This window comes from Pelecanus crispus, chromosome 1, assembly GCF_030463565.1.
Source record: "Pelecanus crispus isolate bPelCri1 chromosome 1, bPelCri1.pri, whole genome shotgun sequence".
Classification (NCBI taxonomy): domain Eukaryota; kingdom Metazoa; phylum Chordata; class Aves; order Pelecaniformes; family Pelecanidae; genus Pelecanus; species Pelecanus crispus.
In genome coordinates, this window is record NC_134643.1 from 76,985,379 (window position 1) to 76,999,927 (window position 14,549).

A 14,549-nucleotide genomic window follows, 5' to 3' on the forward strand; every position below is an offset into this window, starting at 1 on the left:
TTTACACCTTTATTGCCAGCAAGAACCAAATAAAAACAAATACACTAACTTTTAGAACAACTTATTTCTGCACTTCATTTCAGTGTTTTTCATCTTACCTATTTTTGACGTCGTCTATGAATTTTTGAAAATCTTAAACTGAATTATCCAGAACTGAGATACCGTTTTGCATGAGCGTACAATGCCATCATTTAAAAAGAGTGTCTTGGCAATCCAAACAGACTACATGACCAACTCCTCTCCATTTTCATATCCCCTGTTTTCTTCCCCAGAAACATTTCTGATTCTCTCTGGACTCCAGCAGAAGTGGGGCACAGGGAAGGAAAGACGATGATGGTGAGGGCCCCTTCAACAGGGCATTAGTGGTGACATTTCAGCATGGTGACAGGTGCGTCCAGGAAAGGAAAAGAAGGTTCCTACTTCTAAGTATTCATGTCAGACTTTCTACAAATTCCAGAAGTTATCAGACCACCAGCTACATCGGTTCATACTTGGAAGTTCTGCATGTAACCAGAGAGGACCAGATATTTATTTATTTATTTTTAGCCAAGGACTGAATTCTGCCCCATAAAAATATAGTCCATGGGCCACATAAAGCTCGCAAAATGGTTTGAATCCCCTAATTTAAAAAGTTACTTTAGAAGACAGGGTGTGCGTGTACATATATATGCATGTATTTTTTATATATGCCAGTGCGACTGAAGGATCATAATACATAAATGCATATGTACACTCATATATATACAAAACCACAAATATTTAGATGATCTTGGTGTAATTAAGGATCAGGTTCTTCCTCCAATTCCCTTCTGCCTTCTCAAAAGTGTTTTATTAGCACAGCACCTTATGAAGCAGTTTCATAACACAACATGTGATGAACAGCACTGCAAAAGAATCAGCAACCATACCTAGTGGTTTCAACTTCTAGAAGCCAACATTCTCTAAAGAGTCTACTGGGTATCTTTATTTTAAAATCCACGAGACACCTTTAGGGACTCCTTATCTGTAGAAGGTGTAAAGTTCAGCTTTGAAAAACAAAAGCCAACAGTCCCTTCTGTAACATTTCAGTTGGCACCTCCAGAAATATAAAATCACAGATAAAAAGTCAAATCATAGAATGACAGTTCCTAGATGACTGATCTATTGTCCTCTGAAACAAGTACAAACCTCTGGCAGACCTCTTGAAAGTCTGGAAGATAAAAAAAGCAGATACTACTTTGTGTAAACAAAGATTATAAAACTGAACGGGAGTGATGATTTTTGAGCATGCAATTTTCCATTGGCTAGGCATGGTGGGGCTGCTTGTAGGAGCAAACTGCAGGTGGGGTAGGGAGAAGAAATCTTTGAAAATACAGCATCGTATCGACATACTCCTTTTGTGTAGTCACTTTTACTGAAAGTATTTCCTAAACAAAGCTTAACAACAGGCTGAACAAAAGTAAAGTCTAGATATTAGTACAGAACTTCTATTATTTCAAACCTCAAACATAATTTCGGAGTTCTTCCTTTTTCATCCTAACATCTCAATGACAGCCACTAATACAGGACCTTCCAAACAAGAACACTGTAATTATTCAATCCATTTATATGCCACATTCTTCAGAACACACTTCTGGCCTAATTTATTCTCAGCCATTAAAGTTAGGTAGGATTAAAAAACCAGAACTACACAACAGAGATTTTCTCTATTGCCAGAAGTTAGCATTCCTTTGATTCCTCTGTAAAGTTTTACTAATTAGTCCAGGTTTCAACTTGTCAGGAACTTGGGTGGGTGTAGCAAATTTGCAGTAGTAAAATATTCATTTCTTATATCCAAAAATAACTTGCATACTGTCTATGAGGAAATTCTGCCAAGTGATGCAGCTGAATCTATTTTGCAGTTACAGTGAGCAGTTACTCAAATTGCAGTATTCTACTCCTATTTGCCTCCTTCTGCTACACCTCATTCCCCGATTCATAACTTGCACATAACACTTCTGATTATGCAGAGAGCATGAGTTATTTGGCCACTCTGGCCTGATCTAATTTGGACTGATAGTAAGTCTTTACTCTTAAAAGAAAAACCACAAATCAGCATTTTTCAAAAAGAATGCTTTCTTCTGGAAGTAAAGAACCAGTTCCATCTGCATCTGTATAGCTCATCTTCTCCTGAATACAGAGATGTACCACTACGTACACCTTTGTCCCAGCAAACCCTGAGAGAAGCACTGAAAGGACCCTAATGGCTGCCTCTTTCACCTATACCAGTGGGGTACGATAAACCAACAGTGAGCTCCAAAGTCTTAGAAGAGTATCAGTTTACACAAGCAATTAATCCAGTAATTTCAAAAGAGACTTACGGTCAATTGCTTTGCTATAAAAAGGTATATCAAGCATGTCGCACTAATGCTGAATCAATGCCTTAAAGAAAAATTCCTTTTGTTATTAATGAAAAGACTTAAAACAGAATAAACTAATTAGCTGTTTGTCTACTTAATCCTCTTGCTGAGGAAAAAAGCATTTCACAACTAAGTGTAAGTGCTTTTTATTCTATTAAAACCTATCACAATGTTAAGAATGCTGCAACCATCTGACAGTGGAGAGTAATAGCAGCCCAGGCCTCACTCTTTGAGTTTGCACAACTGAAGCAAATCACTCATTAATAAACAATTACCAGCTGTCAGTGAGTTGACAGAAAGAGACACCACAGGAATTTCTACTCTGGAGAAACATGTCTATTGATATGACCAAGCAATTGTCAATGCCTAGAATAATTAACATTATGATAATACAGATGAGAGTTCTACATTTGTATCGGGTAAGTTTTGAGCTTTACCTGTCTTGTCTTTGCTGATGTTTCAATGAAAGGAATTCCATAACTTCTTGCTAAATCCTGAGCTTGTTTTGTATCTACTGTTCTGGAAGGCAAATCACATTTGTTTCCTACTAGCACCATTGGGACATCTTCAGAGTCTTTAACTCTCTTTATTTGTTCCCTAAAAAGAAGGGGGGGGAAAAGACATTTTATTGAACAGGTATTAATAGCTTATATGGTAGATTTTAAAACAATGAAACAAAATTAAATTAACAGATTCCAACATCATTCTTTATGTTAATTTATTGCACATACACTATTAGAAGCCACCAAAAACTAAACTGACCAATCCTGTCACCATCAAGATTCTCATCTTATTTAAAAAAAAAAAAAAAAATTAGGTTGACATTTTGCAAACTTTTTTTTTTTTTTTAAACAGCTAGTGCCAGAACAAGCCTAAGCAGTTCTGGTATAAAACTTTCTACTTACTGCTCACACTCAGCACTCATAATACTCAATTCATTTGCTAAGATAAAACACTGTCAAAAGCCCTATGCCTGTTGTCTCGATTTTGGTTTGGTTTGTGGGGGGGAAGTTGGGGGTTTTTTTTGTTTTTTAATTAAAGACAGCATTACAAACTCTGCATTTAGACAGGGTTTTTTTAAACTTTGAAGACCACTGGTCTGGTTCTCTACAAAGAGAAATTTGGTACTAGTTAGAAAGCATCTTGAAATACTGGTTAAATGTACTTGTCAAAAATCTCAAATAACAATGTTTCATTACTTTTGTCTTCCTAAATAATCTAGCAGTATGTTCCTTAGTCACTGCTTTCAGTTATTTATTTATAAGCCTTCAGCTTCAGTCTGCAAGGTCATCCCCAGGTGTGTGAATGCACAGTAGATACTCCAGCATTCAACTCACAACATTTGTTGAAATAAACTGGGAAGGACTTCTTACGCAATGCTGCACTCCCTCTTCAACAACAGAAATGCCACATAAAAACCTCCATGCTCCTTCTTCCCCTTATATCAACATCTATCTTACCTTTGTCCCTTCTTCCTCTACAACCAGAGGAAACCCTTTTGTAATAATCTGGTTAGATAATGGAGTTCATGTTTTTTCTGAGAGCAATAGATGCGGTTTTTTAACTTGCCATCCCTGCTGTGCTCTTAACTGTTTCTTTTTTTTTTTTTTTAAAGTCACCAGGACCAATACATTCAATTAGGACAGTTTATATATAATGAAATTTATACAAAGGCTGGCTAGCTCAATTTAACTAAAGAAAATAAACAGTCTTGAAAGAAAGTGCCCACATTCTCAGTATTGATCTCTGCCTGGGTTAGTATGCAGCAGTTTTGCCCCTCATCTGCAGAAGTACTCCCCTGATCCCACAACTGACCCAGGGACATAAGCCAGCAGTAAACTATTTCTGTAGGTAGGCATCTACCTGTTTTGCTACTCACATCAGCACACTACACAATCAAATGAGCTGATTTGCTGGCATACAGGAGAAAATGAAACTATGTGATCAGGGCAGTTGCACTTCCTGACTTCGATTACCTTGAACTCTCATGGCATCCCACCTTAAATGAAGAACTGTAACTTCTATTCATAACAAAAACGTGCAACTTCAGCGTATGAGTAGATGGTACGTTTGTGGGCCATAGTGATAGCAAAACACTCTCCACCATACAGCAACATAGATCCGACAGCATTACAAATGCCTAACTATAAATAGCTTAACATTATGTGTTTGGGCCTAATCTTAAACTGATGCTGCTCAACTCAGTGATCTTTGGTGGAATTTGCATTGCCTTCTAACAGAATACCCAAGGAGAATTCAGAATAATAGTAAGCTACTATTGTAAATGTTATAAATGATCTGGTATCGTAATCACCACAGACTGCTTCTATTTCTAAATTAGTGTAGTGACAAAGAAAGCATGAGTTGAAATTTTTAACTAATTATTAAAAAAAGGGAATATGAAGAATAACAGGTTGGTTTTTAACAGTCATCCTGGAGCTCTGGTCCTGTGTGTGTCTGCCCTTCTTAGGCATCAGGGCTCACCCATGTTACTTTTCTAGTAACACTCCACAGGTGTTTCCCCTCCATCCCCAAAACAAAAGCTAACAATTGACATTATTGTCTCTACAATTTCAATTGCATAAGTCTTTCCATCCTAGCACACAATTTTATCTATGGAATGGGCAGCATTTACCTTTAGATAAGTCTTCACTATGAACAGGCAGAAATACCAAGTCACATTAGTTTATACCAGAAGAGCTTTCAGATATTTTGTCTGCCTAACTTGCGAACGAGGCGGCAGATTTTGAGATTACCCAAAATTCCAGACCTACAAATGCACAAATAAGTTGCAATATTGCTAATTTGAAAATTTCCTCTCAGATGCTATTTCATAAGAGATTATTCTATTACCTAGTGGAAGAGCAAGCAACATATACACCTAATGCAAGAGTCACTCAATTATCTTTCAATATACACACCTATAATGGTGAATATCTTCAAAAGATTTTGTATTGTTTATAGCAAATACACACAGGAAGCCTTCCCCTGTTCTCATATATTGGTCCCTCATTGCACTGTATTCTTCTTGACCTGCAGTATCAAGAATATCCAAGAGACAGGTTTCTCCATCGATTACTACTTGCTTCCTGTAGGAATCCTAAGAAAAGAAAAAAACCATAAACCTTGGTTAAACACAAACAAGTAAGATTTTGAACACCTATAATTCAGGAGATATTAAAGTTGTTTACTAGTAATCAAGCATGACTGAAAACACTTAAGAGTTAAAATCCAACTTTACAAATGGGCAAATGACAGTAGGAAAAGTGTCCCATATTTACATGTATATAGTGATCCAGAAGTGGAAAGAGCACTGAAAGGACATGTTTTTATCTGTATTCTGAATCTTCAGTAACAGTACATCTACATGCGCGCACACACACACACACACAGAAAAAGAACAGTGTTCTTATTTTGCACAAAAAGACAAAAAGTACAAACTGGATCCAGATCAAAAGCATCTCCCCTTTGTTAACAGAAGAACTGAAGAAACTCGTAATCCTGATTTTAAGAGGTTTGACTTTGTTTAAGCTCAATTTACCAGTTTTTTTTTTTTTAAAGTAAGATTTGACCTTCATTCTATGGATGTTTACAAAAGTGTTGCTGCAACAACAATGTACAAAGTAACATAGAAAGAGTTCACAAGTAAGACAACTCAAAAAAATCTATGCCACTGAAAAGGAAATGAAGTATAAAAAGCCTTCAGTGTTTGGGACAGGAAATCTCTTTTGTATGCCTAAGCAGGTGCATATAATTACATTTGTCATTAAGTTATCAAAGTTCAAGCTTTTTAGCCAGGACAGACCAACAGAGAGTCATATAAAAGCCCTGATGAGTTAGTTCACAGAGATGTTGGAACAAATTATTTCAATGCTATCAATTTAAAGTTTTCAGGTCACTGATTCAAGTGGCTAAAATCTGTACAAAGTCCCAAGCAACTAGATATTAATGTCTATTTACAGCTCTTTTTGGTGCTAGGCTTCCAGGAATACATAGTTTTACCAATAAAAACATAAGCATTACTTTCCCAATAACTTTATTTTCTACAAATATCTATATATTTGAAACAAACCCATGTCAATAAGCTTTAAAAACAGGTCATTGAGCAGTGTCATGAATTATTCTCAGTAAAAAGTACTTGTAACAAATAAAAGGTATAAACACAAAATCTCAGTATTACCTTTCAGATCCTTTAGCTAGAGATTAACACAATATTGCCACTGTTCTTTTTAACACTATACGTAAGTGAACATAAGCTACTGAGAAGGGAATTAAAGAATTAAAGCTGCACTTCTAGCCAACTTCAAGATGAATTCAGAATGACCTTCCTTCCTTTGTACCCATTTTAAGCACAGTACACCTACTCCTGCGCACTTTCTATCTATTTGCATTTTTACAAAAGGCTCTCTTCTTTCCTGTTGCTCACACTAAAAAAACAAGCAGGAGATAACTGTATAGAATCAGTATCCTAACCTAAACACACACAGTAATCTCATATTTATCTTGAGCCTGGATGACATTTAACAGTATCAGGAAAAACAATATTGACTGTTCACCTTAAAGATACAAGTTTACCTCCAACATGATTTTGGACATAGTTATTTCACAGAAGTGCAAATTCAGTGTTCAAGTAAGAAGTACATAACTTATTTAGAAACTTATACACCACGTTTAAATATTGATACAGCTGAGACAGATACACAAGCTCAAACGTGTTTTAAGATAAGGTTAATATTCCATCTCATTGCTTAGAGAAAAAGAAAAAAAACCCACACCAAAAAAATCCAGCCCCAAAAGACACATCATTATTCCAATTCACTTAAATTCAATAGCAGATCCCCCATGTCCTAAGACATCTTTATCACAGTTCATAGTGAAGTACTAGTAAAACTTCTATCATTATACTAGGCATATTTACAAAGCTTTCATTTTTTCTCTTCTTGCAATTTGACTGCTCATTTAAAAATATGAAAAACAGTTCTTGAAAAGCCTATATTACTCCTTCACACCTTAGCACTTCAAAGGAAAAGAAATTCCCCTCAACTGAGCTCTAAACAAAAGCTTTAAGTAATTTTCATCAAAGAAAATCATTGTTAGGAGAAAAGAAAATCACTTTTAAGAACTGTTGGCTTTAGCTAGCAAAGATGCACCAGCATAAAGCACAACACAGGTACAAAAAGAAGGAACGCTTTGAAGTGATATCTGTTTTGCCCACTTCCGGAGAGAAAATTTTGTCACAAACTAGAAAGGGGATTTGAGGCGGAAGGAAAAGAAAGACGTGGGAGAGAAAATTCAAGCTTACGATTTCCTTCCAAGCTACTGAAATAATAAACACCTTGCTTTTTTGCGTGCCCCGCCCCTTCCCCCCCCAAACATCAAACCTGAAATCACATTTGTCACTGTAGGAAAGAAACTGAAGCACTGCATTAAAAGCCCAGGCTACTGGGACCCCCATCCCCCATCATGGTGAATACCAATGTAAACATACCCCAGATAAAATTTGCTTAAGTGTTACCATACTGTAAAAATTATCAAGTCCTGCAAAACAGAATGTAGGATGTACAAAAATAAAAGTTATGCCACTACAGTACTTGTGGCGCTTCTGCTTCAAAATGCAGTTGTGGAACCCAAATGGCCACACTGCCCTTCAACAACAAACCCCCCCCCCCAACCTTCTAATCTATAAATGTCATCATTTATAAAAATCCAGTAGCTTTACTGCACATTGGAAGATTTGCAGTAATAAATGTAATGAAGAAACAACGAAGAAACATCCAGTATAAGGCTATTAAGTAGAAACAAAATGCAAACTAGAAGTTAAATTCAAAGTAGTACCTGACTCTAAATATGAATTTGCAATGTTTCCCCAGTATACAGACTCAGCATATCTATATCAAAAAGTTTTAATTTCATTAATCACTTAACCTGCTTTTATTGGCCTTTCACAAGCCATAAAAATCAGCATGAATTATGCTAAAGGAGTAATAATTCCATCTGTTCCCAAGCACCGATAAGAAAACATGATAGGAAGTCTCAGATCTAAACTACATACGGAATTCATCTTAAAAAAGAAAAAGACACACCACTTAATAAATTCCATCTAATCTAGTAACTATTATTTTGTAAAAGCCCATTACACCAGTGATTTAATATTAAAATATCACAGCTACTAAGACTAAGCTATTACTAAATATTGGTGGAAGTTTCACAGGTGCATAGGTCATTTAAGAACACAGACTTAAATATCAGTATTCCTAAATCAGCTGACGGATTTTGCTAATCCAATTGAAAAAGCTCTGACAGGCAACTAGGAAAGCTGTTCTTCCTCTAGGACATTTAAAAGATGGCATATATTTACCACTAAACCATGCCGAAGCTGTAAAAAAAAAAAATAAAATAAATTAAAATTATATTACCACACAAGATACAGCAAATAAAGATTTAACAAACTTCGACCAGTAGAGGGCACTAGTCCAACTGTTCAGTGTATTAGGCCAGATTTACAAGGGTTAGTGTACATACAGTTAAAGAAACACTTAAAATTGCTTGGCTATAAATCTGTGTTTGGACATCTACTGTAAATAAGATATGAAATTATGAAACATATATAAAGCATGTATATTTGAATAACAGTAGCCACCCAAACGTGCACTCATTTTAATTCCTCCCCCTGCCCGCCGTCGGTAGCTATGCTCAGATGTAAGTAAAAAAAATACTCAAGCAGCCCATGAAACTTGACATTTTCCAAACAAGTTATTTGTTGAATCATTAAGTCTATTCCACTGAAGACAGCAACAACATTAACATTGTAAATGCACCTGTGATTAAGTAACTAGCATATGTTTTCCTCTCTTGAACTGCATCACGTCTTCCCAACATGAGAATTCTAGAAGTGTTGAGTTTCTAGAAGTGTTGAGTTTCATTTTGTTAATCACAGGAAAGACTTAAAATTATTCAGTAACTGTGCAGTTATGGAACCCACTGTAGATAACAAACACTGAACTCCTTTCTCTGTCTGCCCCAAAATATTTAGCTTGATTATTTATCTGCAAGGGAAATAAGTATTTTGGCAACTGCCTTACAGCAATGAAAGAAACAGCAGTAAGTGAGAAACGATAGTAGTGACACTACTGAACCGTCTTCACTGTTATTATTTACCAGCCAAAGCAACTTTAGCTTTATTTCCTCATACTGCATAAAAAACACTCTACAGCTATTGTTCGTTGATCAGCCCCTACCACCGCAACTGCATCTATACAGGAAGCGCAGTCAAGCAACCCTTCTCAACTGAATGGGATTCTGCCCAGGCAAGGACTGAAGCATGTAAACCCAATTACAAGCCCATTCTCTGCAACCTGTTTGCCACTCCAAATCACAGACCACTCTTCTTCTAACTGCGTGATTTCTTTCCTACAAGCTTACCTACATGACTATAGCCCTGTGAGCGCATACAAAGTGATTTACCACATCAGTAGGAAGATAGAGTCTCCATCGTTAAGGTCTCAGAATTTAGAAGACAAAAATGGTAACTAGTATTCAGACAAGAACTGGTAGGAGTTGCAGAAGATTAATACTGTTGCATGTGACAAGCTGTGGATCCTGGTAAAACCCATTAGCTTAAAGGTTCCTTTCTTTCAGAAGAACAGATTCTGGATCACACCACAGTGTTATAGTCATCCTGCACACTATCAGATAAAAGCCACCGTTCTGGAATTTTAGATTCTTTCTATAAAGAACCATATTTTCATTTTATTATTTTACATTAAAATGTATTCGGTATTCCTCAAAATACTCAGCTTGGAGATTAACAAAACCCCTCAAGTGATTTAGGAATACTGGCATTTACGTTTTTGTGTTCCTAAACTGTTTACACAGTTCTGGCTTTACATGACAACTTAAAACCTAAAACCTCCACAGTACTTTTTATAATGCACAAACACTCCTCTAACCTAAGAGAAACCCAGATGATTATGAACAAGTATCACAGAGACCAACATCCTCCAAAGTTCCTTTTGCAGGAAAAAAAATCCCACTTTGTTTGCTCCTCTCAATGAGTTGTGTGTGTTTTCTGTTTTTCAGCATGTTTTGGGTTGTTGTGTTTTAAGATTTCACATCTTAGTAACTGAAAGAGCTGCTCTCCTAGTGCAAGCCAAACACTGCTCCTCTCTCCGTAGGTCTATTCACAAAATCTTCTAGAAGCATACATGAGGTTACTTGGCCATGCAACAGAGAGACAAGATGACACACAGGCACATTAAGGTAAACTCAAACTCAAGCCAACACATTTCTATTTGGGGCACATTAACTCAGGCCTGTACTTCACTGAAGCAAGACTGCTTCCTACCATCTCAGGGCACTGGCTCCTTTCGCTTATGTCTACCTGAAAACAACTGCATAGCCATTTTCCAATTCACCATTTTAAGCCTAGGTTTAAATCTTTGTGATCCCTTCAAGTGAGCTTGGAAGTGCCCCCCTGTATAAACATATAAATGAAGTCATAAGCTATAGACTTTCAGTGCTGGGAAACATAAAAATCTTGGGTAAATTACAGCGTCATTTCTCCTTTTATATGGTCTGAGGTTATTAAATCCAACGATCCACAGGAGATTTCAGACAACACTGATATTTTTCTTATATTTAAAAGGCAGAGCTTGCCTACTCATTAAAAACCTTTAAAATATTGCAACTTTTAAAGCTTAAATACAATTTCAGATTTTGAGGAACTGTGCCAAAGAATCCACTACCGCAGCTATCTTACAACATTTTTTCTAGATACGGAAACACAGACTGGTGTGTGTAAAAAAAAAAACAGGCTCTAAATTTTTGCTTCGTTCACCATAACATTTCTTACCGTGTGAAACTGTTCCTAATGACAGGCGCTGACAAAACTTGACACATACATTTCATAACTACAAGTTTTCCTTCTTAGTATCAAAAAGGAAAGTCATGTTTAAGAGGTTGCATGCAAAGCCATGAAGATACACTTTGTCACCGAGATCCTACAAACATGCATCCAAACCGTCCAATGAAACATGGCAATTAACAGCATACGTTAATTGATTAAAATCGTTAATTTTTTTTACTGCAGCTGTTGTTCCACAGCCAGATCAAGGAAGCACAGTGATTTCCTCTCCAACGCTGGTCCGATGCTGACCATTATCTCTGAGCTCTTTTTATTTTAAAGCTTTGTTCTATGTTTTTGTTGTAACTGTCCAAAAGTAAACAGCTACCATTATTACTGATAGCCTCTCTTCACAAAAAGTATGAGAGCGTTTACCTCTATTGTAGGGTCATATTCATCCACAAAGTGATTCTGAATTAGCTGTATTGTCAAGGCACTCTTGCCTACACCACCAGCTCCAACGACAACAAGTTTATATTCTGTCATTTTTTAGCAGACCTGATGACAAAGAAACCAACGTTAAGCAGAAATAGTCAGAGCCCGAGCAACGAGGATGCTGTTGGTGCGTTTTCATTCAGTATCAGGTTCCTTTACTATTACCGGAAAGCAACTCCCTCCCGCAAAGACAAGACAAAAAGCTAAGAGGGAACAATTTTATGGGAAACGCAGCGCGGGCACTAAGCCGAAAGGCACAGGTTACAGGGCGAGGGGGGGGGGGGGGGGGCGGAAAAAAGCAAGGATACGCTAAATTCTGAAAAAGGTCAACGAGTATTTCTTGCGGGGCAGAGATTTTGTTCTCCGCTGCTTTCTCCCAAAGCCCCCCGGCGACTCTGCGAGACCTCTGGGATTTTTACGAAAGCCGGGCCGAACCGAGCGCCCCTCAGGTCGAGCCACAAACCCGGGGACCCGCCTCCCGCAAAGGGCTGTGACCGGACAGGCTCGGGTGCGAGCACTGCTTCGCCTCCCCAGTCGTTTTTTTTTAAGCCCGGGCGAGCCCCGCCGCGGGAGCCCCCCGCCTCCCCCGGGGCTCGGGGTGCCGCTGCCCGCCCCGCCCCGGCTCCCCTCCGCCAGCAGTCAGCGACGCGGCCGGGCCGCCGAAACTTTCCGGCCCGGCGCCTCGGCCCCGCGCACGGGGGTTTTAAAGATTTGGGAGGAGGAGGAGGAGGAGAAAAAAAGATTAAGGGGAAAAAAAAAAAAAAAAAAAAAAAGAGGGAAAGGGGAGGGGTGGGGGGGTTGACTCGGCATAAGCCGCCGGGTGCCGGGCTCCCGGAGGGCGTTGGCCACCTGTCCCGCCGCCCCCTCCCGCCGAGCCACCGCCCGCGCCGCGGGGAAGGACGGCGGAGGGGCAGGCGAAGGCTGCTCCGGGGGATGCCGGCGGAGGGGGAGCGGGGCAGGGCGCAGCCCCGCGGGCGGCAGCGGGACAGGCGCCGGGAGGCGGCCCCCGCCCCGTTGCCGGCGTTTCTGCCCCTCCGCGGGGCGACGCCGAGAGGAGGAAGGGGGACGGGGCGGGGGGGGAGGGGGGGGGTGCCGGGCTCCGGGAAGCCGCACCGCTTCCCGCTGCCCCACCTCGAAGGGAAAGAGGGGTAAGCAAGCAAGCGCGGCGGCTCGTCCCGGTTCAGCGCCGTAGGGATAGGCGGATACCTGCCTGGCGCTGCAGCGGGCCGCGGGAGCACGCCGGCGCCTCCCTTCGCCCGCCCCGCCGCGGCGGTGGCTCCGCGTCCCTTTCCGTCCCGGTCTGAAATGGCGGGGGACGGGGAGGGCTGGGGTTGGAGCTGCCGAGGGAGCCGAGCGCCGAGAGGGTGGATGGGTGGATGGATGGATGGACGGCCGCGATCGATGCGCTCCGCGCTCCCCCGCCCCTTGCGGCAGCGCCGGCCCCTCCCTCCTCTTCCTCCTCCTCCTCCTCCTCCCCCTCCTCCCGCCGCGCCGCCTCAACCGCCCGCGGCCGCGGGCGGTTGAGGCGGCGCGGCGGGAGGAGGGGTGGGGGCCGGCCGTTGCGGGCACCGAGGCCTCGGAGGCGGCGTTTTGTGAGGGGAAAGCCCGGCCGGGAAGTGTGGCGCTGGAGGGTGGCGAAGGGAAATAAGTACAATTCCAGCGTTTCTTCCTCGCCATTTCCCCCTCCCTCATCGCCGACGGGGACGCGGGGCGCACGGCTCCCGGGAGCGGGGGATTGAGGGCAAGAGGCCGAAGTGCCGCCCTCGGGCTTCCCGCCGGTTCGTCCTGAGGGGAGCGCGTTGGCTGCCCGGCCCCGGGCGGGCGTAAGACGGTGTCCGGCTAAACATAAAAAGCGTTTTTATCCGTAGCCGATCACGAAAATGTCAGCAGAGGCCTTGCGGGACTGCTGCGAAACTTAGGCACCCCTTAAAGTTGGTCGGCTTTCGCTCCTTTCGAAATAAAATGCAAGGCTGTATTATAGCTACCGGGATGTCCTGTATAAAAGTTAATCAACGCAAGGGGTTTTTTTAGCAGCAAGTTAACAATTGCACAGTGAAGCCTGTTTACTTATTAAAAGGCCAAAACCATAATTCCCTGTAATTGAAAGGCTCTAATGCGTAGATGAATATACTATAATGTCATTTACAGGCCTGCGTTACATCCCAAGCGGTAAGATTTTTTTGAAATGCGTCACCAGGTCTCAGACAAAGGTAGTGAACCTTATTCCCAATGAAGCTTATTCCGAGGGCAACTCCAGCGATGTCGACTGGCTCACACAAGGGATTAATTTGCCCAGTTTTGCTTTCCCTCTTTAAATTGCAAGGTCAAAAATAAATACCTTGTGTCTACACATCTGGTGTTCAAGCGCTTTAATTTAAGAGGCTGGAGCTTTGTTCTCTGCGACCGCGTGTGACAACTTCCAGCTCCTTTCATTCTTGGTGTGCATCTAAGAGGCTCTGCTGTTGGGCCATACCCAGCTGAGCATCGAAGGCATTAACCCTCTGGGACTATGCCGTCTACTTTAGAAAGTGTGTTCCTGTGATTAATTCACGTTAAGTAAGCCAAAGCCCCTGTGGTGGTGTTCAGCGCTACTCCCTGATGCTAAGGTGTTAAGACTCGGGTGGAAAACAAACGCACCTTTGAGCTGTTGTGTGAAACGCGGTGTCCCTTCAGGCAGAGACTGCAAAAGATCAACGAGCTTTGTATTCTTGAAACGAGTCTTTTCTGTCACTGAAATAAGTGACAAAAGTCCGACGGACTCTTATGGGAGCTTCTGTAAGGATACTCGTATGCAGTGGGGGGGTACATATTGTCATGAACTGTGGAGAAAATGA

At 41.0% G+C, this 14,549-nt stretch overlaps 2 protein-coding genes across 3 annotated transcripts in view; one reads left to right on the forward strand and one right to left on the reverse strand.

Annotated features, from left to right (window-relative positions):
- ETFRF1 (electron transfer flavoprotein regulatory factor 1) overlaps nt 1-421 on the forward strand; it is a 17,899-nt gene extending 17,478 nt beyond the window's left edge. The window contains exon 6 of the transcript XR_012832007.1: nt 273-421. The gene's annotated coding sequence lies outside the window, so the exon portion shown is untranslated. The remainder of the gene's footprint in view (nt 1-272) is intronic.
- Nucleotides 1-11,766, reverse strand: part of KRAS (KRAS proto-oncogene, GTPase) — a 23,457-nt gene extending 11,691 nt beyond the window's left edge. For both annotated transcript variants that reach the window (XM_009493293.2, XM_009493292.2), the window contains exons 1-3: nt 11,656-11,766; nt 5,300-5,478; nt 2,816-2,975 (exon numbers count right to left, since the gene is read on the reverse strand). In XM_009493293.2, coding sequence (XP_009491568.1) covers nt 2,816-2,975; nt 5,300-5,478; nt 11,656-11,766 — 450 coding nt within the window. The remainder of the gene's footprint in view (nt 1-2,815; nt 2,976-5,299; nt 5,479-11,655) is intronic.
- Nucleotides 11,767-14,549: the final 2,783 nt, after the last annotated feature.